The sequence below is a fragment of the Betta splendens genome, chromosome 6 (genome assembly GCF_900634795.4).
Source record: "Betta splendens chromosome 6, fBetSpl5.4, whole genome shotgun sequence".
In the NCBI taxonomy this organism is placed as follows: Eukaryota; Metazoa; Chordata; class Actinopteri; order Anabantiformes; family Osphronemidae; genus Betta; species Betta splendens.
The window spans coordinates 7,995,709-8,023,528 of NC_040886.2; the positions used below are offsets into that span (position 1 = coordinate 7,995,709).

At 41.0% G+C, this 27,820-nt stretch overlaps 1 protein-coding gene across 2 annotated transcripts; it reads left to right on the top strand.

Moving 5' to 3' along the window:
- The first annotated feature begins 1,056 nt into the window (after window positions 1-1,056).
- LOC114856945 (chromatin remodeling regulator CECR2) lies at window positions 1,057-27,716 on the top strand. 2 transcript variants are annotated; one of them, XM_029152884.3, is made up of 19 exons: window positions 1,057-1,189; window positions 11,719-11,813; window positions 13,618-13,801; window positions 14,300-14,427; window positions 14,559-14,645; window positions 15,040-15,107; window positions 15,277-15,437; window positions 17,557-17,646; window positions 17,882-18,032; window positions 18,808-18,937; window positions 19,028-19,065; window positions 19,186-19,277; window positions 19,418-19,544; window positions 20,226-20,596; window positions 20,743-20,883; window positions 21,046-21,835; window positions 22,157-24,119; window positions 24,344-24,400; window positions 24,503-27,716. In XM_029152884.3, exons 1-18 carry the CDS (start codon window positions 1,070-1,072, stop codon window positions 24,393-24,395), a joined length of 4,788 nt encoding a protein of 1,595 aa, XP_029008717.1. In that variant the 5' UTR covers window positions 1,057-1,069; the 3' UTR covers window positions 24,396-24,400; window positions 24,503-27,716. The 2 variants fall into 2 exon arrangements, with proteins under 2 accessions (XP_029008717.1, XP_029008718.1); XM_029152885.3 differs by having other exon boundaries at window positions 14,562-14,645.
- Window positions 27,717-27,820: the final 104 nt, after the last annotated feature.

The window sequence follows — 27,820 nt, forward strand, 5'->3', positions numbered from 1 at the left end:
ATAATTCCTTCTGGGTAAACCTTACAATTGCAATAAAGTATTGGTGAGATTTTTTTTTTACAAATACAACATTATTACTGGTATAACATGAAGATACACCTTCTAAAATTATTCGTCAATATTTAAAATTGTTTATTTATATATTGTTATAATATGTTGCTCCCGAACGAATACCAGAACATATAAATTACAACTGTAACGTAACGTAACTCTGAAAACATCCCAGATACGTTGGGTCGTCATCATCATCACGTCACTGTGCGCCACAGTTTTTCTCAAGGCATGCACTTTTAAATTATTGCGATGGGGGGAGCCCCTGCCCAATGCATCGCGCAGAACGTAGTATAAACTTATTATACGAAGTGTATTACAAAATCTCCATCTACAACTCAAAGGCTTAAGTTACGCCACAACGATTATATGAGTCAGACTTGACTCATCTTATCAGAACCTACCTTTGTCTACAGGCAACAATGTTGCGATACATAGAAAAAAAGAAAATAACAAGATCATAAAAATGCCAAATGTTAAATATTGGAATTGTTTAAACTATCAGAAAACACCCCATGTTTAGCTCAGAACTAATAGTTATGAGTAAAAGTCAATGTTTTTATTTTGTTTATTCAACCAATACTCACAATCGTTCCCTTTAAACGGCCGCCACACCAGCAAGGCGGGGGGTATTTGACAAAACACTTTTACTATGTTAACCAACAAAACGATTGCCGAGAAAATATTTTAAGTCCTGCGATTCAACTACCTTATTGACAAAATATAGTTGTCATATTATTGACTATTAATGCTGCCATATGGGTATATATATAGAAATGTGTAATCGCCCCCCCCCCCTTCGTCGTCGAGCTGTGGTATCGTCCTTTCCATCTGTTCTGCCCCGGTGAGGCTCTGATTGAAGCAGATTGTAGCGCTCGTATGACGATGGAAACTCTCGGGTTAGCGCGTCAGCAGCAAGTTTGGTCGTGTTTGTAATGTTACATAGGCATTATACGGCGTCAAAGAAACTATTTTCTAATGTGAGAGACAAACATTACGCAATCTTTCCAGTCCGAAAATGTCCCAGGGATGTACAGTTTCTGTGGAAGAGATCCAGTCTTGGTGGGAAGTCCCCGCCATAGCTCACTTCTGCTCGCTGTTCAGGACGGCGTTCAACCTTCCCGACTTCGAGATAGAGGTAAAGTCGCTGCCGCGGTTGCTTTCAGTAACGTGACTGTCTTTGTGTGCGGAAATGAAAAGTTGTTTGTGTCAGCTTTTTCCTCTACTTGGCGTGTCGAGTGCTTTCGGTGCGCCTAGCCGTTAGCCGTTGAACCAGCTTAGCCGTGTTCCCCGAACTTATCGTACGTTACCAGGTCACCGCTGTTACACTGGGTAACGAGCTTACTAGCTTCGTTAGCATGGCACTAGCACAGGCTAGCTCCAACTGCTAAACGCTGACCCTCGAAGTCGTGTCGCAACAAGCGTCAGCTGAGTACAGTATTTAGAAGTTTTATGGTCCGTCGTCCACAATGGCCATACGTGTTGCTCAATATGCAAATGTACTCTGTTATTCCGGGGTAATTTTAGTAGTAGTAGTAGTAACAACCATGTGCCGCTCGTTTGTTTTCACTTGGTCGGAGTCGTATGTTTATGTTGAAGGTCTTCCTTCAAGTCATTCAAACCAAAATCGCAAACATGACAGCAGTGCGCAGTCCCTCTTATAGGAAGAGGTCACACAAAAGATGCCTAGTGTTTATGTCGCATTAACTGCCTTTATACTACTGTAGAATCACCTTTATACATCGAAAAGTCGCTAACTTAAGTTGTGAACTAGCTCATTGGGGGAAAAGTGATCTACTTTGTTGTTGTTTTATTCTTCTGCTGACCTAAAGTTATGTTCGTGGCGAGAGGTTCGAGTTTATTGTCTCGCAGTTGCTAGCCATCTGGCTTGGGTGGCCATGGGGACGCAGATGCCGTACACGTATTGTTTGCTCGCCCAAATCCCATTTTGTCGCGAGTAGCGTCGCTTTAAACGTCTATTCCCGACATTTCTTGTCTTAAGTAAGTTAAAGGGGTACATTGTCTCCCCCACTCATTGTTCTGTCATTAAACAGATGAAAATTATTGGCACTCGATAACAGTGTTTAACTTTATATCACTTGATTTGAGTCTGCTACTCGCTGAAATGAATTCGGAATTTATCAAACAGTTAACCCCGGCACGCGCTTATACAATTATTATTACATCAAATCTAATGGGGATTGTTACGTCCGCCTAGGAATGATCGCGCTGTAGATAAATTGGTAAGGTCAACATCACGCATCAACAGTCTCTATCACTCATTCTTCCCCACCCCCTTCGCGAGCGAAACACGCGCAGGCATCGCTTTGTTATTAAACGAGGTGCGGGCCAGATGGGGGATTGCGTTGCGCCTAGTTTACATAAAAAGTTGAGGCGCTTCTGCTGTTGTACTTTGCTTTAAGGGTGGCGTTGATATGTTGTTTAACGCTGACTTGTAGGTACTCTTGTAAATCTTATCTATCATTACGGATTTAAAAATGAATAGCACTCCTGTAGACGGTTCGGTTCATATTATGGCGTAGTTATGCGACTATAGTGTCTAAAAGAAGTGGACTATTAATTTTGAACCGCGCCAGTATGCAGGTCATCAATATACACTGTCTTGTAGTAGTATTGAGATTAATGCAGCAGCTTAAGAAGAATATAATACCGTCCTATTCAAGGTCATTTTCACTATAATTAACTGCAGCTCTAGTTATTATAATGACAAAATCATAAATGGCGATTAAAGAGAATTGGCTTTAGTCCTTAATTATAGTGGAGATATATATTTAAAGGGAAATAACTGAATTCACCAATGTAGAATGTACTTGGTCAGCTGGGCATTGTATCAAGAATACGTTTTATGCTATAAAATGACCTTATACTCAATATTTACTAGCCCTCGGCACAATTCTGGGTCAAGGAAAACACCAACCTAAAAAGCATGCTGTACATGTGGTGAGTGCTTCACACTGTATTTGCATTTGGCTTTACAAACACAAATTTGTATTTTTGCAGCTTTTTTTGTCCTTTTTTATATGAAAATTGTCAATTAGTCAATGGACCAACATTGATTTTCTTTTCTCAGCACATTTCAATAAAATGCTCACATAACAAATTTCCACAATCTAATCATGTTAACCGACTTAGTATGTCTTAGTGGGTGCATTAAATTGGCATTCAAGCGTGTGCAGCATGTGACCCTGTTCTTTTTTTCCTTTTCTAGTGCTTTCTAATCCAGTGCTTTATATACGACATAATCTTAAGGTACTTAAGCAGTGTTTCTATAGAGAGTTTTATTCTTCAATTAATCTAGAAAAGGTCAGAGTAACTTTTTGTTTATAGTATGACTAAGGAATTGTACTCTAGTTTATCAAAATATTGTAATAACATGGTATGCTAGCCACTTTCCTAGTGTATATTTAGTACCAGCTATAATATTATTATTCAGCAATGACTGAAGAGATCTGAGGAGAAGGTTCACTTGATGGGGTCTCTTCCGCACGTGTCCCGGGTATTGATCTCACTCATCTACACTGCGTGTGACAATGGCAGTGTGTTGTAAGTCATTTTATATTGTCTGCACCTTACAATTTATTTGAAAAGCAGACTCTTGGACAGATGCCATTGTCCTGCTTACAAAGATCAGGTGAGGGAGTCTGCCGTAAATTTATTTTATTTTTATATGCTGCAGAGACTGTAGGCGGGACAGAAATGTTACAACATGAAACATTAAAACTAACAAAGGTTTAAAGGACTTTGTTGGCTTTTTTCTAGTTAGTCAAGTTACTGTTGATTTGGACCTCCTAAAAGCTTGCCATCTTAAAAAGTCATACTGTCCTCTGTTGCTTCAATGATTATATGAAAGTGGAAGCAATGACTTGTTTCAGAGTCTAGACATTTGGATCCAGTGTGTTTGCTTTTTGGGCACTTTGTGTTGTAGAAATAAGGAAACTGTCAGTGTTTGTTTTGGTTAATGCCACATTCCAGCAACAAGACATTCTGGCTTGGGCACTGTCTGCGCCATTGTGTTTGCCCTTTATTGATTGAGGTTTAAAAAGTTAATGAGCTTCTTCAATGTGAAAGTGAAAAAATATAAACTTGACACCAAACAAATTAAGCATACTTATTCTCCTTTTTAAAATTAGTTTTCTGTTGTCTTTCTTTTTCAAGAAAAAATTAGCCTTGAGCTCAGTTGTCTGTCAGCTCCAGTTGCAACCCTATCTCTGGATAGGATTCTTGGGTGAACTTGCTGAAGAATCAGGGAAGGAAAACGGGGCAGTAGTCGGGCAGGAAATAGCTGTCACTGGTCATGACAGAGTAAGGGGTGTTGAGTGACTTAATTCTGTTCTAGGCTTCAGTGTCAACATTCTCTTTCACCTCATCAGTCCTTCAATGTAGACAGTCTTTAGTCACTGTCTACCCCTGCCTTCTGGTGACACTCTCTGGAACTTTTCCCAACACATCTCCATTGAAAACAGAACTGGTCGAGTATTGCTCAAGAGATTTTGGAGTACACTAAGTATGGCAACTGTTTGAATGATTAGAAATTTTTGGGGAACCCAATACTTTGTGCATTTTGACACAAGGGTTGACAGAAAAACATCCAGGGGTCCAGTGCACATTGTACCTGGGCTGATACACTTCACTGTTACTGGCTTCCTCTTTCCTCAGGCAGTAAGCAGGATGCCTAGGATGCTGGGAAGGTTGTGTGTGGGTGTTGGAATGAGAGAATAGGGTGGGTGAGATGAAGGACATGGTGTGCGGGGGGTGAGTGGTGACAAGTGAGTGAGAGGAAGATCTACATGATGGAGGTCCAAGGTTAGCATGGCTGCCTTGTTACATGGCTTTTTGTCTCTGTAGTGAATGCTTTCTTTCCAGGCTGTGTATATCTAAAATTATAACATGCCTCATTCCCCTCATGCATGTGCCCTCTTCATCTTAAGGACCTATGCTTTTCTCATCTTTCTAGTCTGAGCTACCCTGGCAGATTTTCTGTCATATTGTTGTGTGCATACTACACATTCTCATCACCCGCCTCTCATCTTTGTTGTGAATTAATTTTTTATGTTGTTCAAATCTTGGAAGACATTTAGAAGACCCAGAAAAAAAACTATATCTGGACCTGTAGGCAGTCTTACAATTCTCCATGTTGACGCTCACCTTTTATGCTGGCCTCTGTGTCTATAAGCTTGTAATTTTACCCTTATGATTTGTCTAATACATTATTTTTAATATTTTTTTGGCTAGTGACATTCATGCATTCATTTTGTGGTTAGCGCATGTCAAGTAAATTAGGATTTTAGCACTGCCATTGTGCACCAAAGTATGTCAACAATCTCACAGCTGATATTTTTTTGGATAGGTTTAAGGACTGGTCACTATGGGTATATTGATTTTGAAATTGACACCTACAATCTAAAATCATGGTTGTAGATGGTAAAACTGTGCTATTCCCTGGGTACATTCTTATACTACGTACCTATGCTGATATTACTTTCTTCTAGGGGAGATTTCGATTTTATCTTTTTTAAGTTGCAGTAACCACAATTACAAATTTAATTTTTCACTTTCATAACTATTCTTATCCTATGTATGATCTATTTTACCTTTCCTTTTTCTCACATCATTCATTCAAGAACTTGTAATGAGTCTATATGTGGGTGTACAGTCTGTATTTTTTAATTTTTTTGCTCGCAATTCAGAGAGCTGATTTACTATTTACATGGTTCCCTTAAAACTCCCCTCTTCATGTTGACTACAAGTCTAGTCAGTTAGAATAACTCAAAACACCTGTTTGGGTGTGCAGAGCCATGACAATCTCATTAAGCTTCTATTCTGCTACTGATGATTGATTGTAAAATATTCTCTAGCCTCACATCAACAGTTGAGCTTTGTCTGTCCCTTGCCCTCTCTTGTCCAGTCATGCTGTTGGCAGGTAGTGGTGCATGCCCACTTGCAGGCCCTCTACCCAATTCCCTTGTCAGGGTTAGGAACCCCAGCTCCTGGCATCACCATGACTAAACCCCAGATGGTAGTTCTTTCTTCTGCTTTCCCCTGGAGGGTGGAGGCGCATCACTCTGACTGGGTGCTGCAGCCCTTCAAGGGAGGGGTATTATATTTTTCTTTAAGGCCCCCTGTGTGATTGTAAAAGAAGATTAAGTCTTATTAGATCTGGTAAATGAGTGAGAGCAGGCTGCCTGTAAGCATGTCCTTGTTTCTGTTGTCTACAAAGCAAATGGATTAAGAAGGGGAATAGGATCAAGGCTTAAGTGTTTCTCCATCGTGGTGCAAGAGACAGAGACACATCTCGCTGATTCTGTTTTTGTGGCTTAAAACTACAGATAACTATCACTTAAGTGTTGCCAATATTTTATCTCAACTGGGGTACTTTGATGTGAGGGCCAGGCATTGTTGTGGTGTCAGGATATCACTAGCAAAAGCAATTAGAATTGGTATTAAAAGTTTTTTTTTTCACCACCAAATCTTTGGTTTAACACCTGCATTACTGACCATGTGTTTTCCTTGAACCTTGTGTTGCCTTTTTAATTCTTTGTAAATCGGAAGGATATTGGAACCCCCACATAGCAAGCATGAAACATCCTCATCCTAGAACGACATTCTTCACTCATCCCTTGCATCCCTTTCCCTTTTCTTTCTGTCCCACCCACTGACTCATCCTCCGCTCAGCCCCAATGATAGTCTCAAGCAGCAATCTCTGACACTCTTCTATCCAGATTAGACTACACACAAAACCTTAAAAACTTTTTTTCACACATCTTTTTTTAATACCTTCCCCTGCATGCACTTATGAGGGGATGGGCTTTTTAGGAGGCTCCTGCTCCTCCCCCAATAATGATTGACAAGTTTGAGCAGCAGTACATGCATCAGATGGTTTCACATGGAGAGTACGTCCACAGAGGGGGAGGTAAAGGGGCACATACACTGGGGTTTGTTTCAGCCAGCTCCATTGTTGCAGCTCCCCATGGTTCCCACTCTCTGTCTCCAGTCTGGGGCGGCATCTCTTCACCGTTTCTTTCTCACTCTGTGTGTTTGCAAAGGGTCATAAAGCCGCCTAAATGATAAAAATTATTTTATTCTGGAACATGCTTGTATAGAAAACAGAAAGCCCAATATGAAGAGTGCGGAAACCACTTGAAATAATAATCAAGAAGTGTGAATTAAATTATGCTAACTACAGCTGGCACAAATCAATAAACAGGAGTGTGGATCTATGAGTTTTAAAGGGGAGGTTTAGATCATGTCCACTAAGCCACTTGCAGCAAGGCTTTACAGTGATTTGAAAAAATTCTGGTTTGCACAGTGACCCCAGTGACTTCCATTGTATCTTTTTACATTATTTGTTTTCAAAATACTAACTAGGCCTAAGATATGTAGGATGTTTCTCACTTGTTGTTGTGTTGTTGTTACCACTGGACCAATGACTCGTTTGGCAATATTAGACCTGTGGATATACATAATTAAAAACAGCCTGGTGTTTGAAACAAGCAATGTTCGCGCATACTGCTCCAGTTGCTAGTTTCTAGATGACATACAAACTAGGAAAAACAGTCTTGGTAATAGGTAGTTACAGTGAAAATTAATTTTATCTTGTGCTGATTTTGCTAGTTACATGATATTTATATTTTAATCTATTGGGGTTGACACTTAGAACAGTTGTAACATGCTGATTAATAACTTGATTGTGCCTTAAATGATTGAAAAACCTACCGGTATTTCTCCAGGACAAAAGTTCTAATCCCCAACGTACCTTAGTTACAGAAACCTTACCCATTTACATGACAGTTCAGGAATTAGCTAATTTTAAAAAGCTGATTGTAGCCTGCTTCCTAAACAAATATGTAGTGCACTGATGGTTGCTAGATCCTAGGTCCAGTACTTAATTCTGCAAATGCATGCACTGTACTGGTGATCAAGTTATTAAAGTACAATTTCTTTTAGGTTTACTGATGGTTTTGATGTCAGCTGAATAGATATTTTAGATTTACGTTGACTCTGGCTTTTGTAGCTTCTTCTTTTGGTTGACTTTTCCTGTTCTGTGAAATAACAGTTCCTCTTCATATGTCTCTTTTGTGTTTTGCCTTCAAGGCTGCAACCCCTTTGCTGTTTACTACCACTCCGATCAGGGACTGTTGTTTATCTGCAGGGCCTGCCTCTGGTTAGACGTGTATGTGCATTCTGGTGCGTGCTTATAGCAATAGTTTCGTACCTGCGCTAAAGTCGGTTCTCTGTTCTAGCTCCTATCGCACCTGGTCTTGACACAAAACCCGACCAGAAGATGAAATTGATGTTATAATTATAACACAGTGTATCAGTTGTTTGGTGTTTCTCATTGTTTGAACATGGTGGTGCATCTTATTTAAAACAACCTGAACTAAATGTTTTCATTAGCAAATATCCTTGCCCACAGGCAATTTGAATACATTACTATGCCAGTTGAGACAGGTGTGAGGGACGCACAGCTTGTCTCTGGCTTGAATAAACATGTTGTAAATCAGATATTGATTTTTTCATCATATTGGACAACAAATTCTCATTTTAATGCAGTCAAATGCTTCTGGCAGTAACTCAAAAGATGTTGACGGCGTCGTCTGATGATCAGATGAACGGCACATCCTGAGGATGTGAGGGCGTTTTCCTGTGGTGTTATGGCTCTGTGCACATGTTTGTCATGCGGCAGAAGGTGGTTAATGTGTGGGGGTGGCGGGTGTTGTCAGATGATGGGTCCTGGAGGAACCATGTGTGAGCTGAAAGTGGGAGGGGAGTGGGGGGAGGAAGAAATAAAGAAAAAAGCAAAGGAGAGGAAGAGAGGAGCCTTTACACAACAAACACACCTCCCTTCCCCCTCTAGCTATCCATGCATATGTCCTCCAACTGTTGGCAATATAGACCTTGGAAGGAGCTGTTAATGGCAGTGGCATGGAAAGTGTCTGCTGTGAAGGTAGTCAGAGGGGTCAACCTTCTGATACTTACTGGCTCAGTGAATCTGCCACAACCTTGGAGCTGCCGCTCTATTCATTACGCCAACTTCGCTCTGTGCATGCTTGATTTGTCAAGACAGAATTACATGCATTTTATCTCTAGTGTCTTCTCTGTCTTGGGGCAAGAGCTATGGAGACACCAAATACTTTCAACTGGCGAGTTCCTGAAACTTTTTGTACTACCTTCTTCTCAAGCTTTTTTTATGGCGCGCACATGGTTTCAAGCTAGTGTCTCTAAGCTTGTATCTGTAGACTGCATGTTTTGGGTTTATACACAGAGGTTTATGTAGAAGATTGAGGCTCGGGATGAACTCTTGGGACATTACACAATGGGAACCCCTGAGGCAATCCTTTTGACTACGGCAATGCATAACAAATTACAAATTCTAAAAAATATTGTACATGACAGTTGTAGACTAATTTTGAGATTAGACCTTTTTATTGTTTTTATCCTCTTGCCAGTACAAATTTGGGAGGATCTCTGACAGTCATGTTCAATAGGAAAGCACTCTACTGTCCTCAGACACAATAAAGCCAACAACTGGCTGAGGTTGAACAATGTGTGTTGGAAGAGGAGAGATAAGGAAAACTTAAGAGGAAAAGAGTAGGGTGGAGAGTGGAGTGAGGGTGTTGTCAGGGGAATAATAGAATGTCTCAGAGGCCCTTACAGGCACTGGGCTGCAAGACAGGGAGGAAAATGGTGTGGAAGGGAGAAATAAGAGGTTAAGCAAGTAAGAAAAGCGGGGCTAAAAACAGCAGGGGAGTTGAGAGAGAGAGAGAAGTGGCAAATACCTTCGGGGTGAATTGCTGATTGCAATTCAGGACTACAGAGGGGCCATGGTGATGACACACCTTTGACTAAGCCTTGACACACCCTCCAATCTATGTCCCAGTGTATGAATACAAATAGCCTGTTTTCTTTACAGCAGTATTTCAGCAGTTAGATCAGTTTAGCTTTGATTTATATTCTTATAGTTTATCTTTTTTCAGCTCTCTTATCTTGGAGTCCCATTGATCATTAATGTGAAGCAGTCAAAGTACTGTTTACTCTGCAAAGACACATGTATGAATAAAGGTTGGTAGAACTGTGTTTTGACAATGTTTGCCAATGGTTGTGAGCTCTGTCTGAGTAGTGTATCAGTATTGTCTCTAGTCTGTGTCTGTGGTTATTGAGGGGAAAGGTTCCCACAAAGCATGTTCAGCTGCCATGGAGTGTCCCTTTTACTATTAAAGCGTTTGCTAGCACTGGAGGGATTGACTGCGTGAGCGGAAAAAGAAAGAGCACTTACGCCACATTAATTTTGCTTTTCTCTACCATATGACCTGATGTGTGACACTTCAAAGGTGGAGCATTGTGGTGTTAATCCAAAGGATGTATCAAGCCACTATGCTGTACTCAACCCTTCACACTTACCCTCTTTGCGGCCCCCAGGTTTTTTTTCAAAGTGTGATCAAAGTGCAGTTTGTCTCTGATGGATGGGCTCGATTTGGCCCAGAGGTTGCAGAGAGGCGACCAGGAAATGGAAGAGAGTGTGACATAGGATCATTCTATAAACTACAGTCTTGTACACCAAGATACACCTTTTTTAAAATGAGTTACACACAGTCACACATCACAAATTCTCATACTTTCTTCAAACCCAAAGTACAAACCCGTGTACTTTTGTTTCATCTTGTGTACTAACATGTCTCTCAGCCCACTTTTTCTTTTTTTTTTCCCCAGTGTCAGTTTTTCATAAAGTTAACTTATTGGCTTCTGGCTTATGTTCTTCTCCATGGCTACAAGGTATATATATATATATACCTCTAGTTAACCCTATGGTGACCCAGAGACAGACTAAGATGAGATCATTTTAGACCACCAAAGATGTTTGCATACATTTAGGCAGCACTTATATGAAGATTAAGATTGACGCAAGAAACGATTTTGGATCACTTGTATCAGAGCCATCTGCAGGAATGGCGAAGAGTGGTCAGCTGCAAGCTGTTCACCCTGAAGGGGCTGCTTTGCATCATCTAAAAGGGGGCTTTACATGAAATGAACGCTTGGCTGATGGAGTACTTGAATTTGCATTTTTGCCTCCTCAGCCTCATGTTCTAGTCTAGAGCCTTTGGATATCTTTGGAGAGAGCAGTGCATGCTGGGAAGGTGTGTGGGGTGCTAGATGTTGGTTGGTCAGCAGAGGAGAGGAGGGGGCATGGCTGTTGCAGCTCTAGGCCCCTGCTGCCTTCTGTCTCTCCTTGCTGCTTTCAGGTCTTTTGGAGTTTGTTCTGCCGGTTACTGCCGCTTCATAAAACCTCAATGGTTTAAACACAATGCTGGGCAGGAGAGGGGTCATGGCTGAACTTGAACCTCAGTTTCAGCAAAACAACTGCTCGCAAACCAGTAACCTGTCAGACCATAGGTTCACTTCTCTGCCATCCTAAATGTCTACCTAAATCTGATACAAACACAATCTCGATCTAATAATGTCTTGTTGCATTTTGATGAATCACCCCGCAGCTGTCAAGGTCTTTTCTTTACTTTTGTGACAATGAAGCATTGCTATAAAATAAAACAATGTGTTATTAAACGCATCCTTCAAAACAACTTCTGGTTCCTAAGGTGTTCTTCACCTGTGGCTATGTTTGGAGGTTGACGCTTTTGTCTTTGTTGTTATCAGGAGCTGGAAAAAGCTCTCTCCGAGCAGGACTTGGACTTCCTCGGGGACCTCATTGCCTGTCTATTGCAGGGATGCTACCAGCGCCGCGACATCACGTAAGTATGAGAAAATTATCGGGCATACTGGCAAAGGCTGTTTATAGCACATTTATTGCTGTAAAAGAAAAAAAGACGACAACGCAGCAGTCTCTTCAGTTACTTTTAATATTGTGCAAACATAGCGGAAAGTGGTTTTTGATATGAATTGATACAGGAAGCAGAAATATAAAAAATGTTAATAAAATACACAGCAAATGGCACAACGGAAAGGTAGGTAAAACCAGTGTTTTCATCTCTTTTAAATTAATCACAGCACTCAGGAACCTAGGTCTGCATCATCGGGACAACAGGAGGAGTTGTGATTTACTCACCAAATGACTATTTAGAATCTATGATAAATTCTCTGCTACTACTGGGATACATGAAAGTATAACAACCACTAAAACGTTTCCTTCCGTTGTGATCAAAGTTGGGAGAAAGTGACGATGTGGCAGAGGTGTTATTCAAATCCACACGTGCTTTATCTCTCAAGGGACTTTCCCCTCTGTGTGTACTCTAACCTGTCTTTAAAAAAACAGTGGTACCAGTGAACTGATAAGCAAGGGAATGATCCAGCTTTTGTACCCAGGCAACCGGTAACAGGAGGGCAACCTGCTTTATTGGACTGGCCAGGCACTGGCATCCTGGGGGTGGCTCAGCATTGGCCTTTCACAGAGCTGCCCTTTTTATTCGCATGCGTTAAACACTCTGCCGGAGTGTGTGAAAGGAGGAAGGCAGAATACTGGAGAAACTGAGGGACCGAAAGGAGGAAAAATAAGGAAAGACGTGGGGTAGTGAGCAGGGAGGGGAGCCTGGAGCTCTGTGAAAAGTGCACTCTGCTCTTTCAAGATAAGCCATTTTTTTTTGCCGCTCTTTCTCTATGCTGGATAGATTCTCACCCCTGCCCCGAGCCCTTGTTCTGTTCATTTGAGGTGGAACAAAAAAAGAACAGATTGGTCACCTGGACCTGAACCATAACAAACTGTTTCTGCCCATAATAGAGATACAAATAGATATTAATTTAGAAATAAAATACCCACCTTCTGCCACTGTTGTTGTTTCAGTTAAGCTATGAGTTTAAATGGCACTGGTTGAGGTGTGCACATTTTCAAATTCAGTTGTTTGCATTTATTGATATTGGAAATTAGAAATTTTTGAAGAACATCTTTGAATATGTGACTTCAGGACTATAACACATTTTAAAGTACTACTACTACTTACTACACTATTTGTGTATATAATACTTTTTTACTAGGAGCCATATGCTACATTTTTGGTTAATCTAGATCACATGATTGTGAGCAATACCATTAATAGGTCCCTGCTTCCCTCATTCCACCTGAACACAGGTAAGACAGTGCAGGAATGGGTATACGGGTACGCCGTTAATGCCATCTGTTGTACACTATGCTACGCTTCTTTGTAGCGTCCATACCGTGTCACACAATAGGACGACCCAGAGCTTACACTTTAAAGTGATTTAGGCCGGAAGAAGAATCACATATTATTTGTAACAGTTACTGATTATTGCAATGAAATTGTTTGTATGTATGATTCAATCTAATTAAGCATAAATGTATGTGTATAATACCACTTGCTTTTCTAATACTTGATAATTTGAAAAATCTACACAGTAGCTTACGCCACTTAATTTGCTCTCTCAAAACATGTATCAAATAATCTCTGCTCCCTTTTATTCAATGATCATAGGTAAAATGTATTTGCTTTTCTTTGTCAGTATTAAAATTTTTGGCTCTATTTTGTGTTGACATATTCCCCATCCCATCTTGATTATCTCTTTGTGCTTTGCTCTAATCTTTAGCCCCCAGTCCCTTAACACTTACCTGAATGACATCATCAGCTACCGATGGGAGCTGGAAGAGGGGAAGCCCAACCCCCTGAAAGAAGGCCCCTTCGAAATACTCCCTCTTCGCACACAGGTGGAACTTATGCACCGGCTCTGTGACTATCGTCTAGATGCTGCTGATGTCTTTGACCTGCTTAAGGTACACCTCATCAAATCGCCACACTACTATATCTACTACAGTGTGAAAATTATTCAATCCTCTGAATGGAATGACAATACAAACCATGTGTTGCCTTAGTAGTTAGACCAGCTGTGCTTGAAATGAAAAAACAATTAACAAGTGTCAAATACTAAAAGACTGTCTATACTGTTTGTAAGAAGCAGATGTGTAGCTCAGAGTCCAGCCATGCTTTTTTTATTTATTTACGTAAGCCGTACACAAAGCAGAGCAGAGCTGTTATCCAAAATTGGTGACTATTGTCTTATGGGTATTTTCAGGTTTAGTTTTTACAGTCATATGGAAAAAGCTTGTGTACGTTTACACTTTGCATTACTGAAAGTGCCATGTACCTCATACTTTTGTATGATTCATAGAAATGTGGGCTAAAAGGTTAGAATGAGATCATCTACTATTAACCGAAGATTTAGTAATGCAAACCTACACATGGTTCAATTGCAATGTCCCCACCTCCTTTAGGGACTTGATTCAGACAGTCTGAGGGTGGAACCGCTGGGGCAAGATGGGAATGGAGCCCTCTACTGGTATTTCTATGGCACCCGTATGTACAAAGAAGAGCCCCTCACGAAAAAAGGAGAGTATATCAGGTAAGGACTCCTCCACTTCTCTGTATATTATCTAACAAGTGATTATAGTGATGTCACATTTTATTTGTTTTATTTGTTTTTTTTATTACTAGTGTTTAACTGTAGAGGTTTACTTTGTGGTGTTTTTCCAGCAGTGACTTTTCTGAGCTAACACTGCCAGAAAAAAAGCGAAGAGGAAGGCCACCAAAGAAGAGAAGGTTTGAAGACTCTCAGCTAAGGTGCTAAATTTTGTGCACACACACACACACATATGTATATATAAGAGAGAGAGAGAGAAGCCGTGGCACATTGTATTATAATTTTTTCAATGCATACATATTTATGTATTAACATTCTTCTATAACATTTGTAACGTAAACAGTCTTACTTTCCAAACAACATTAGTTACAATTGCCAAATGTAGCCTTGACATTCTTTACATTTAATTTGTATTTAAAAGTAACCGAGTTTGTATTGCAAAATGACTTTTGTGTTTTTGCATATGTAATTCTGCTCTTTCACCTTCACTGTCTGTTCTAACTTTCACATTTGAAAGTTAGACTTTGAAATCTTTAATTGAAAGATTGTATCACAGATTTAACATCGTAATTGTTTTTTTCTCCTTCATTTTAGTGATGTTGAAAATGAAGTACTAGAAATGAAAATGGAAAATGAGTTGGAGGATCTCCCACCTAGCACAGGTTTCAAGATCTCATCTTATTAAGCAATGTATTTTTGTAAAGACTAAATCTATCAACATGTTTCTTTTGCCTTTGTGTGTGATGTTAGGTTTTTCCACTAGATAAACAAAGTTCTTGCATATTTTCTGTAGCATTAATAAAAAACCTTACCTTCTTTTACTTTTGCCAGGTTCTGAGCGAGGCACTTGGTCCCTTGTGTGTGAAACAGAGGCCCAGTGGGTTAGCCTAGCAGAGAGCATCAAAAACAAAACCTCCCCACAGGACCGCCACCTCTACCGTGTCATAAGCCAGAACTTCCTGCCTGAGATCAGAAACATGATTGAGCACAAGGTCAGACACCAGAGAGCACTGCCATTAGTCCCCATAAAAGTGACTCAGATGGTCCTCAGATATGCTATTTTTGTCGTCATACCATCTTGAGTCTTTTTTACTCTTTCTGTAAACCTGAATTTTGACATGTCATCAGTGTTTATTGACAACTGGCAACCAAGTGTCAACAATTTACATTTTAACAGTTGGGGTCCATTGACGAGCACACCCTATACCGGTTACCAAGATATTTTAGGGCAGAAGTCTTGAGAAAGGCAACCTTTTACACTTATAGCCAGTATTAATAAATGTTCTTTGTGTAGACTTTTAACTGTAGGAGTGTCTTAACAAAATCCATGTACATTCTTCTTAGAGAATTTATAATTTTGTGGATTTGTCATGGTTTATAATAGTTGTTAGTCTTAACATAAAAACATTGAATACAGTACTGAAATACCAAGCTTAATAGCTTACTGTGCCTGCTGGTCTGTGCTTGCCCTTAAAAATGCACAAGGTTTTAGTATTAAAATTTGCTTCAGGCTTTGACCTAAACCTGACTGTGGAGAGCTATGCTCCAATGCTAGTTTGGCAGAATTAGGACCAGGTGTCAGCTTTTTTTTGGGCTAAGGCATACCTTGGCTCACACTGATTTTATCATTATCTTCCTGGGTGGAAATTATGGACCTTGTCTAGTACAGGTATAGGACAGCACTAGCTAATCCTGCAAAATCCTGAAATTGAATCATCTATTTTCCTAAATGGCGAAGTGAGTTTTACTTTATTCCACACTGTATGAATATGGATTAGTTCTCCTTCAATTACAACTGGTGGCTAGTGCCTAATAATACATACTTTTTTAAATGCAATTAAACTTATTTCAAAGTATTAAAATTACATAGTTTACAAAGTCATTTGTAGTGATGTGGCCTTAGAAATGCTGCCCTTTACATGGGTGTGCGTACATGCATATAGTTTTTCCAAATTTTTCATTACACATTATTCATGACATCATGAGTGTGAGTGCCAGCAGCAGGCAAGAGCTCACCTTGAGGCAGGATGGAACCTCTTCGATGACAGCTCTGCTGCGATGCAGAATTTTCTTGACCTCTCTAAGTGGTGACCCTAGAGGCACTCAGTTTTATGTATGTTGGAAGGTGGGGGATTTAGAGCTGCTGGTAATGTAGAGATGAGCCCCAGGATATAGCTATGCTTCACACTAAGACAAGGCTGAGATGAACTGGGGCATAGTTGTGGAGGGCACAATACATCAGATCAGCATCTGTCTTTGTTTTGTCTCATTTTGCTTTTCTCTGCCTCTCTTTCCCCCCACCCATACCCCTTCCTTCCTCTTTTGCCTTCTCACCTGCACTTAGTGCAGGCGTCAAACAGCTGCTACTGCGTTTTTAGACCTACTCTTAGTTGTTTTATGGATGGCCCAACTTTGACACCTCATTGCTGTTAGCGGTTTTGTTTCGACAGTTGTTCACAACCCTGCTTCCCTGATGAGCCCTGACATGAGCTGCAGAGCTGCTGAATATAGACAGGCTTTTATTGGATCTACGTAGGGCATTCGGTTGTTATTTTTCTTTTTTGCCCTTTTTTTATCTGAATCACATAAAAATTATGAGTGATTTACATAACGATGCATTCAATAATTAAAAAAACAACTTATACTTACTTTAATTATAGACTTTCATGGCAAGGTATTTTCTTTTTGTATATACTAGGCTTGGTATTCATCAACAGGGAAAGGTAGGCAGTAGTACAGCAAGGATGATTTGGGGGAGGGGAAAGCACAGCCAATGAACGTATTGACTGCTCATCCACAACTCTCCAGGGCCTATCAGCATGTTGGTTTGTGTGGGTTGAGCTGTCCTGATGTACATTGACCACGTATAGTAAGGCCATAGGCATATTCAGTATCTAATTCATACATTTTTATGAAATGGAGAAATGCCATGGATAAACAATTGGATATTATAAATATTACATTTAGATTGATCATGGATCATTTGGATGTATAACATAATTAAAAAACCTTTACTTTTATCTGACTACTCTCTCCTTTTTTGTTTATAATTGTATAAAGCTGTTTTAGGAACGAAGCTGAACATTTTTTCCTCCTCTCTCTCTCCTCCAGGAACGGGAGCAAAAACAGAAACTACTGGATCCATGTCCAGTCCGCATTTCACAACGGTTCTCTGAAACGCACATAACCCATGTGGGGGAGGTATGTTTTGTTCAAGCATGGTATTTAAAATTGCATTTTCTTTTTCTTTTTCAAAAATGCTGCTGTAGTTTTGTTTAATTTACAGGGAGATGGTTTTGTGATATAGTAGTATTCAGATAATACTATGCAATGAAAAAATCCCTAGGGGAAATGTGGATTGTGTGTACCTGTGGCCTAATATTCATGACCTTCTCAGGTGCAGAGTAGATTGAAGACCTTTGATGTGTTCATTCAGGACAATCTAAAGGCTGTGGCAGAGGAGGACAAAAAGAAGGATGAAGAACTAGACCGACAGGTCCTACTGGCTGAGCAGCGGCGAGAAGAAGAAAGGATTCTGCAGGAAGAACGACAGAGAGAGAAGATGGAAAAGATCAAGGCTGTGGAGGGTATGCTGCATGTAAAAGTAGAAAGATAAACCACTTTGGAAATCTGAGCAATTTGTTTTAGCAAATAAATGTCATTAAATCTGAAACTAACTTAATATAGGCTTGAAGTCAAAGAGCAACAGGTGAGGGACTGTAATATTTCTATAGGATTAACAAAGCAGAATGGCTTATGAAATGAATCACACTAAAGCTTTCACAACTGCATGCTGTGCTGCAGTAGCACAGCACTTGAAACGATATGATTTATGAGCAGCATATAGAGACTGAGAGGGAATGTTCAGGGCTTTTAATCACAGCATCACTTCTTTTTTTCCCTCCCTCTGATATCATCTGTCAAGGGTTAATGAACTGCTGATTGTGCTTCAGTAAAGGGGCCTCATTAATGTATTATAGATGAACACCAGGACCTGGCCCACTGTCTGTGTATTGCATATGAGGAATCTTCCCTCAAACATCTTTAATCCACACGGCAGGGGGCTGACAGGCCTCTCTGCCTTTCATGTTAAAAGATAAAGCTGCGTTACACATGCACTCTTTCTACTCTATTCGGCTCTTTTGATTAACTGGGGCTAAGAAAAGATGACTGATGGATCGTTCTTTATGTGAACTACAGTCTCTGATGTTCAAGGCCTGGTTTTCATTGACTCCCCTAACAGCCTCAGTAAGCAGCAAGTGAAGTTTCAACTGTAAATCAGCAGCCTGGAAAACAATACATTGTGATACTGGTGTTGTTTGTCTCTAATGGCCTTTTATGTCTATACCGTATCTCTCTCAGAACGAGCAAAAAGACGGAAGATGCGGGAGGAAAGGGCCCAATTGCTATCTGAAGGAGTGGATCTACCACCTGAGCTCCTGAATGTCGATGCTTCTTCCCCTGTCCATAGAACACGCAAAAATAAAGAATTGTAAGAGGCTTTGTAGTTGACAGTGAATTTCAGTTTTTACTTTAATGAAAGCAAATCTGATTGTGCTTTGTCCTATGTTCAACATTTCAGCTACGATATCGATGATGACTACACTGCTCTATATAAAGGTATGCATTAAGCATAGTTGCTGTAAGCTGATTTAAAAAAAAAACGTTAACCTTGATTGACATTAATGACTGTTCTCTCTCTTGGATCTAATCTAATAAAATCTAATCTCTGTTCTTAAGTGCTTGAGGCCTTGAAAGCCCATAAAGATGCTTGGCCTTTTTTGGAGCCTGTGGATGACTCCTATGCCCCCAATTACCACGAAATCATCCAGGTGAAAAATACAGTCATTGTTTCCGTATACAGCTGTTGTTTGATATTATACTTGGTGTACATTGTACACATTGTAACCTGAATGAATTCAAATATTTTATTGCTCAGTGGTTTGTATTGTATCTTTTTTAATATTCTCAGACTCCCATGGACCTGTCAACCATTGAGAGGAAGCTTAATGATGGGGAGTATGTTACAAAGGAAGAATTCATTGCTGATGTGAAGCTCATGTTTGAAAATTGCACAGAGTACAATGGAGAAGACAGTGGTAAGCTTATACAAACCATCTCATTCCCAGAAGTCTTATTTCCTCCATTAATAATTTGGTCTTACTAATGTGTAAAACGTGTGTATGTGCATTTTTTGAGTGAGCAGCAGGGTGGGAGAGCAAGCAAAAGAAAGGGGGCTGGATTTAGTCGGGTAGTGGGGCCTGGGCTGGGGCAGTTTTGACAGTGATTAATGAGGAGTGATTGAGCTGTGCTCCAGTGCTCAGGGGGATCTGAGCACTGCAGTGTCAGGGAAACATTCCAGCCTCTAAGCCCCCTGTCTGGAGCCATCCATCCAACTGAATACAGTCCCCGGGGACAGGGGGAGGAGATTGGTAAGGAGGCCCCTGGTTGAGCAGCATCAGGAGGAGGGGGGCTTTGAAGGAGCAGAGGTCACCCTACGCCCTCTGACCTGGTCATTCAGCCAGCTCGGGGGATTGAACAGAGGTGTAAATGTAATTCTATGAGTACATGACCTGCATATTGGTTTGTAGTGTTGACTGACTGATACAATGAAGTAAAGGTTGTATTTTTGACTCACTACTTGTGTTTGTGACAAAGATGGAGTGATTTGCTGGATGCAGATGAAGCAAATATTTGAATACATGTGTTTATTGCTGTTTATACAACGGACATGTTTGTATTAGCATGTGAGCTTTGCTAATGGTAATGTCTGTTTCCAGAATACACCATCATGGCAGAGTCTCTGGAGCGGTGTTTTAGCCGGGCCCTACTGAAACATTTCCCAACAGAGGATGGTGACACAGATGAAGAATTCCATATCAACCAGGAGGAGAAGGAGCGCAAGGATAAAAAGCGTAACCGTGGAAATAAACATTTGGGACCTGAAAGTTTGATCAAGGCTACTGAGCAAGTTCAACGTAAGAGAAACCCCTACGGGGGCAAGGAAAGCACGCCCTCAGAGGAAGACAACAAGCTTACACGACCACCCTCTCATTGGTCCAATGCCCCCCCTCATCACCGCAGCCTTCCCCCAGGACAACAACTAATCCATGAAGGAAACATCAGGGGCATGTATCACCCAGGGCAACAGGTATCCACAGAAAAACCTTTGTTGTTAGTTGATTGTGCTTTAACCCTTATAAGGCTCATTCAAATCTTTTGTCACCTTTCCTTCAAAATATTAAATTATTTTCTTATTGTTAATAAAAATGTTAATAGTGAATTCTGTCTTCCTAGCTCTATCGACCCCCAGGTCCTCACGGTGCCCATATGTATGGCCAGAGGATGCCTATGGATCCTCGTTTCGCCTATCAAGCTCACATGCCCAGGCATGGAAACCCCAACTATAACCGCTTGCCCAACAATTTTAACATGCAGGTACATATACACATTCTAGCTTTTTCATAGAATCAATGGCGATTTTTACAGTGTTACCATCTTTATCCTATTTTAGTCTAATTGAATGTTTTGTTTAAATGCTTTAGATACTAGCAAAACACAAAGTTTAATTAAACTCTTAAATTAATATATTTTTTACAGCATCATCACATGGTTGAAGGCCATCAAATGGGCCCTACCTATCCAGTGGGCCCAGATCCACACCAGCAACAGCACCATTACATGGGTCCAACTCATGGTCCATCTCTGGGCCCACGTCCGGTGGCGCTCCAGCCTAGACCTCCTCCAGAAGCCAGCATGTACCCATCTCACCATCGCCCAGAAGGACTTACAATGCACCCCATGGGCAACAGGTTCTCAGGTCCTGAGGGGCCACCTCAGCACAATTACCCAGCCTTAAGGCCTGCTGGTTATCAGCCATCAAATATGTGGACTGGTATGAATCACCAGGAAAGACCAAATGGAATACGCATTCAGAATCCTAATATGTTGAATCAGCGAAACTTTAATTATGGTGGGGTTCCACCCCCAGCTGGACATAAACCCTGGCCAGAAGCTGCTGGATACCCCAACCCTCCTCCAAATGACCAGTTTCAAACGTCTGCAGCAATCAGCTCCCCTGTGCCTATCACGTCACGCCCCCCTGTTCCCCACCCAGACTGTTCTGGCAAGACACGCTTGGCTTCCATGCTGGAAAGCCCAGAGATGCTGGCCCTGCAGCAGCTGTCAGCCTCTTCTGGACCCCCTGCTGGTGCCCCTCATCAGCACATGGGCAACTTTCAGCAGCCTGGGCCCCTATCAGCAATTGGCAGCATCCCAGCTCACCCCTCTCAGCAGCTCCCCCCTGCCCCTGAGGTTCAGCTGCTGCGTTCTGCTAGAGACAATGGGCCAGACAACCAGCCTTCCCAACAGACAGACATGGAGCTCAAAGGTACACCTGACCTTTTCTTCATTATTTTTTTTGCATAAAGGAACAATAACAATTTTCTAATCTAAAAACATTTTGTAATCTAGTTTTAATTTTTTTGTCTACACTAATTGGCAAAAATCCATTAGTCTGGTTAAACTTACTCCAGGATGCAGGAAAAATGGTATTTTATCTTGATTTGAATCAGTTTTGTAAAATGTCAGTTTAGTTATTTCTGCTCAATGTCTTTGACACAACCTATTTGGTCACAAGTCACTCTTTTTTAGTAATTTCTTTGGCATTCTTTCTTCATGCTGACCTAATTTTTATGCCTCTGTTTTACAGGTACAACTTTAGATAACACAATGGCAGCAAACAATGGTGATGAAAATTCATCACAAAAAAACATTGTTGAAGTGAACAAGGAGGAGCCATCCATTTCTAGCTCCACTGGGAAGTACGTTGGGCCAACAGAAGGAATGCAGAGCCCCCCAACACTTAACTTGGGCAGCTCACAGGAGAATTCTCCTGGACAAAGGCTTCCACTGAGTTCAACAATGAACTACAAGCAGGAGGTTGATGGCCAGACACAGTCTGCCAGCCCAAATCCTCCTCAGCACAACAGTGGTAGTACTGTTTCATCATCTCCTGACACAAGTAGCAGTTCCACTGATACTGCTCCACCCAAGCCCACTGTGAACATTGCATTGTCTCCCAACAATAATCCAACATTGCATATTGCAGCATCTCAGCAAAGGATAGAGAATAGTTTACCGCACATGCAGAACACCCTTCAGCAAAGTGAACACCAGCAGAGCATCAAAACGAAACCTCAGGCAAGTCACGGTACCCCTCCTCAGTGCTCTCCCCAGCCAATAGCACAAAACACACAACGTTCTACACAGCACAGTCCCCTGCATGGAATGCCACAAAGTGCCTCTCAAGGAGCTCAGCCTGGACGCCCTCAGCCAGCCCCTCTTACCTCTTTGCCACCCAGCCACCCTACACCATTATTACCCTCTCAGCCTAGCCCAGCAGACCACGGAGATCAAAGACCTAGTGAGCCTACAAGTAGACGGGACCCTGAAGACACTGCTGTTTCTCCACAGCACAACATGGTGAAGTCTGCTCCTCAGAATGGTATTTTTAAACACCAAAACATTAACTCTAATCACCACCAAACCCAGCTGGTGAATATTAATCAAGGAATGCAGGACCAGAGAGGACCAGCACCTGGTCAAAATCCAGTCATGCCTCCTCACTCTCAAGGCCAGGTAAACGGAGCTATGGGTCCATACGTCATAGGAAATCCACCAAATTCACACTACAATCGTTCCGATATGACCAGACCCATGCCCCCATCTGCCCACCACCCCTATCACAACCAGGATGTCCATCCATCGCTCCAAAATGCAGCTCATCACCCTGCTTACCACCAGCAGGGAGCGGCTTCCTACTCGTACCATATGTCAGGCCAACGGCACCCTCAAGCCCACTCAGACATATACCCAACTCATCAATACCAGCAACAACATTACTACTCCCAACCCCATCCTCAAGCCCAGATCCATAACCAAGCCAGCAGTAGAGGTTATCCCCCAGAGGAATGGAATCGTTCTCGTTATCAGCCAATGCCAACCAATGCCTACCTACCTGTAGCCGGTGCCAGAGGCACCGTTTTGTCGAAAGAGATCAGTGTTTCACCACTGGGATCTGAGGGCTCCAGTGCAGCTAGTTTAGTCTCCCCTGGCACGGTTTCTGAAGCTGGGCCACACTCTGGAGGTCCTGAGGAATTAAAGAGTGAGAGTAGGGAGCAAGGCAGCGCAGGCAGAAGCAGTGGTGGAAGTCCTGCAAAGCAGGTTCATTTGGAGGGCTCAGAGCGACCCGAAAGCCCTAAAGATATTCTGGACCTTGATAGCCATAATGCAGCGGCACGGCGCATCCAGCCACTTCAACAACACCTCTCTGCTTCTGCTGCACAAATGACATCTGGCTTTATGTACGACCCTCGTGCCATGCATTCTGGGATGCAGCAAGGAGGTGTTGCTCCACCACACATGATGTCCCAGTCTGGAGGACTTGGAAACAGAGCCCCGTATCCCGGACAGCTATATCCAGATCAAGGACGGTACGCTGCCCAGAGACCCCACCCACACTTAATGGAGGCTTTGCAGCGACCCCAGCAGCTGCCCTATTCCCTTGGTCAAGCACGCATGGCAATGTATGGACGTCCACGGCCTACAGGACACTTCCAGGGCATGATGATTCAGCATAGAGGCCTGGCACCAGAACACTTTCTACACCCAGGGTAAGATAGTTTGTCCATGCTACTACGTTTCATATTTTGGGTCTTCTGTTTTCTCCAAACTATGAAGGAAAGACAGTTCCAGATACTCTTTACAACAATTACTTACAATTACCTATGAATTACATGGGAATAAAAACACAGCAGTTAGAAATCATACATTTTATGCGCAGTATTTTGTTGGCACAACAGTAATTTAAACCTGTGTTAAACTGTTTTGTAAACAGGCAACAAATGATGGCTGCTCCCGGTGCCCCGAGCAGTAAACAGGGAGTGTGACCAAGGTGAGTAAAATACCTTTTAGGACATGGATTAGGGTTGATCTGATAACACAACACCACACTTGCGTTCAAATTCTAGGGTTTTAACACTTGTTCTTCTTTCAGATGTGTTGGCAAGGAAGATGAGGCGAAAGCAGTGTGCTCAAAAGACGTGCACATGGTGACCGGGCTGTCGGAGACTCTGTGATTCACATACATGTTTTAATTATATTCTTACACTGGACAAAAACCTGCCCACCACTGGACTTAATTATTCAACCAGGCAACTGGTGTCACTAAGATTTTAATGTGAAATGTTACTGAGCCCTGGAGAACAATCTTCTTTTAATGTCCTTCACACAGGTCAGAACACAGTAACTCTGGGGGTAGACTGGATGCTTCACCAGAACAGTCGTTTCTAAAGGTGTTTGAACTTAGAACCTCATACAGAAGGGCTTTTTAACCACTAGGTCAACCTGCCAAACACAGGAAACACTGCCTTCAAGAACACTGGACAGCCCATCTCTTCTTTGCGGTTCAAAATATGGATGGACTAAAAACTGCCTGATTATTTTGTTCACTGTGCTTAGTGGAAATGTAAATCCACAGTCAGATCAGATGAGAAGAAGGGCCGGTTGTTTCACTATTTTCTTATCCAACCATATCTTTAAACTCAGGTGTAGGGAAGGAGGTACTATGAGATCACCCCAGCCCAGTGAACTCACAGCCCCCTTTGCAACTGCCTTGATATCCTTTGTGAATGTACGAGTGAATGTGTAAGAGCAGCACATTAGCTGCATGTAAAAAGGTCTAGTTACTGTCCATTTCTATCCCAACTCTAACAATGTTTCTCTACTTATGGAGTAAACACAGTATATGCATCTTTCGGAGCTGCCTTCACTGAGAATGTCTTTCAGTAGCAGAGAGGGACTGATAAAGATGACATTATCTGAATATACCTGCACTATGGATTTTGCTAGTTTGAACATCCTGGAAATGAGTGGCCTTGGATAGATTTTTAGTCAATGTCTGGTAACGTATAGATTTATGGAAAAATTACAAACCTTGACGGTAGAGAAGTATCTCTTAACCTAGGTGAGAAGAAATCTGAAATTCTCAGCAATTGTCTGACATGTCCTACTATAGATGCATTCACATGAAATTCAGCTGTTTTTTGTGATTTTTGCATTCCAGTTACAGGTCTGTAGCTTTAGTTCTTTCTTCATTCAAAGCCCTGCTCTTTGCGTGGCTGCTTCTTTGAGTGCTTTCTCTTTCCTCTTACTGAATATACTACACATATCCTCAGGGTGTACAGTTTCTATATACGGGTATTTTTCTGAATTATTGTTTAAAGCATGAAAAGAAGCATAAGGAAAGCTGGCCTGCAGCTGTGGCAAATGCACCACCTCACATTTTAGGGTATTTATTCAGTGTCCTTAACAATATTTGGCTTGGCACACTGCCAACCTTTCACCTTTGGTTTGATTTTACATTTTTAACTATGATTGGATTTGCAGTGGATCTAATTTGAATTGTTCTACATTCCCGTTGATTTGTTTTTTTGACACATTGAACAGAAGCCGATTTATATTTATAATAAATGGTAACATCAATGTTGCACATATGAGCCCCACTTGATCAGCAATGGCAGCAAATGAATCTACCTCATACAGCCAGTCGGCGGCATCACAGTCTCTTCTTCTGCCAGACTCCTGTGGGACAACCTTTGATTACGAGCTAATGATGTTAGCAAAATTCAGAGCTTAACATCATAGGGAAAAATATATATGTTGCTGAAAAAAATGCTTCCATAATTATTCAGCTGTGAGTCTGGTATTAACTGCAGGTATTCTGGAAAAGAAGAAACCCCTTCAAAGTGTACACTATTATCTGAATGGGACAGTAGTTTCATACTTAAGTTTTAATTCCTGAATATATTACATCCAATGCGTGAGGTGGGGGTTTGTTGTGCAGATTGCATGCGATGTTGAGGGTCTGTGATATACTACATAGTCTGGCAGCATTACAATGTCCTTAGTAATAGGTACCTGAGACATTATAATGACATACTGGAGGATTATGGCAGAACATGGTAGAAGCTGTCAGACAATTTTATAAATGTGTCACCTGAGACTTGTTAAAATAGGAAATAATTCCAATGCTGAGTGAGACACTTTGGGCTCACTTGAGCTACACTTTGGAGGTAGTGCACTGTCTGAAGTTTGAAGGACAGTGTTGTGTGGGTGTGTGTTGTTTCTTTTTTTTTTTTTTTTTTTTTTAAAGGTCTGTGAGGTTGTGATACCGTCTTATGCTGTTGTACAGATGTGTGTGTGTGTGTGAATGAATGTTTTCTTCTGGTGCTTAGAATCTGCACCAGATTATAGGAAGTGTGACAACTCACTTTTCTCTGCTGTCATCTCTCTGCACTAGTGAAATACCATTTAGACATGATTAAATGTGAATCATATTTATTTGCTCTTTTAAGAATGTTTGTACATTTTTGGACTTGTTTTAATATAAATGTGGTGTTTGTTTCTTTTTTTTCTCCCCCCCATTGATGTTTTTGAGCAGTTGTCTTTTACCTCAATAATAGGTGGCATTGAAAAAAAGACTTGTACCTTTCTTTCTTAAGTGACGTTTACAAGTTCATATCTGACTGATTATAGGTTATTTTGGAAATTCAATTGAGTATTTTCTAAACTTTACATTAATTAGAAATAAATAGCTTTTCTCAAACAAGTTTGTTTAATCATTACTGTGAATGCCGTTACGGCAAAAACAAAACATGAAGGTTAGTCAAGCCTATAATGCTTTAAAACACGGACAGGCAAAGAGAACGAGGGCCAGTGTAGCTATTAATCTGCTTGAGCAGCTCACACCATCAGGCTCAATTAGAGCTTATCCAGTTGATGCTCATGCACTGTGCCAAGGGTGTAAGGCTTCCTTCAAGGGGCTGTTTTCACACAACAAGTTATGTTGTTTTGTTTTGGCTTAACAAGGACAAAATTCGTCTGCGGTGAAGTGCAGATGAACTATAATGAGGGGACTTCAATTCAGCATAATTAGACAACATTTTTTAAATTTTAAACAAATTAATGGTGAAAAAGAAATTAAGCACTTTTTACTTCATGCACTTATCCTATATAATAAATATTGCCCTCTCCGAAAATGGAGCACAATTTAATTTTGTTAGTGTTAAGATGAATTATGACTTTTATTTGCTACTATACAGTTATTGGCTAATGGTGTTCTTCAACAATTTTAATTGTCAGGAGTTGGAATGAAGGTGTTTTTTGATTGTTTTGAATATAATTTGAGAATAAACCATTATATTATCAAAGTTTTTTGAAATTGAGGTAACACTTATTCATTATACCATATATTCAAGTTGAATTTGTAGGAGATGAGTGTTTATTTAAGAAAAAAAAAGTGACTTGAACCTGC

Excerpts from the sequence above, each read along its gene's own strand:
- LOC114856945 (XM_029152884.3), top strand. The coding sequence starts at position 1,070 with ATGTCCCAGGGATGTACAGTTTCTGTGGAAGAGATCCAGTCTTGGTGG. Across the intron at positions 14,646-15,039 it reads TTTGAAGACTCTCAGCTAAG|TGATGTTGAAAATGAAGTAC; the intron begins GTGCTAAATTTT and ends CCTTCATTTTAG. Across the intron at positions 15,438-17,556 it reads GAAACATGATTGAGCACAAG|GAACGGGAGCAAAAACAGAA; the intron begins GTCAGACACCAG and ends TCTCTCCTCCAG.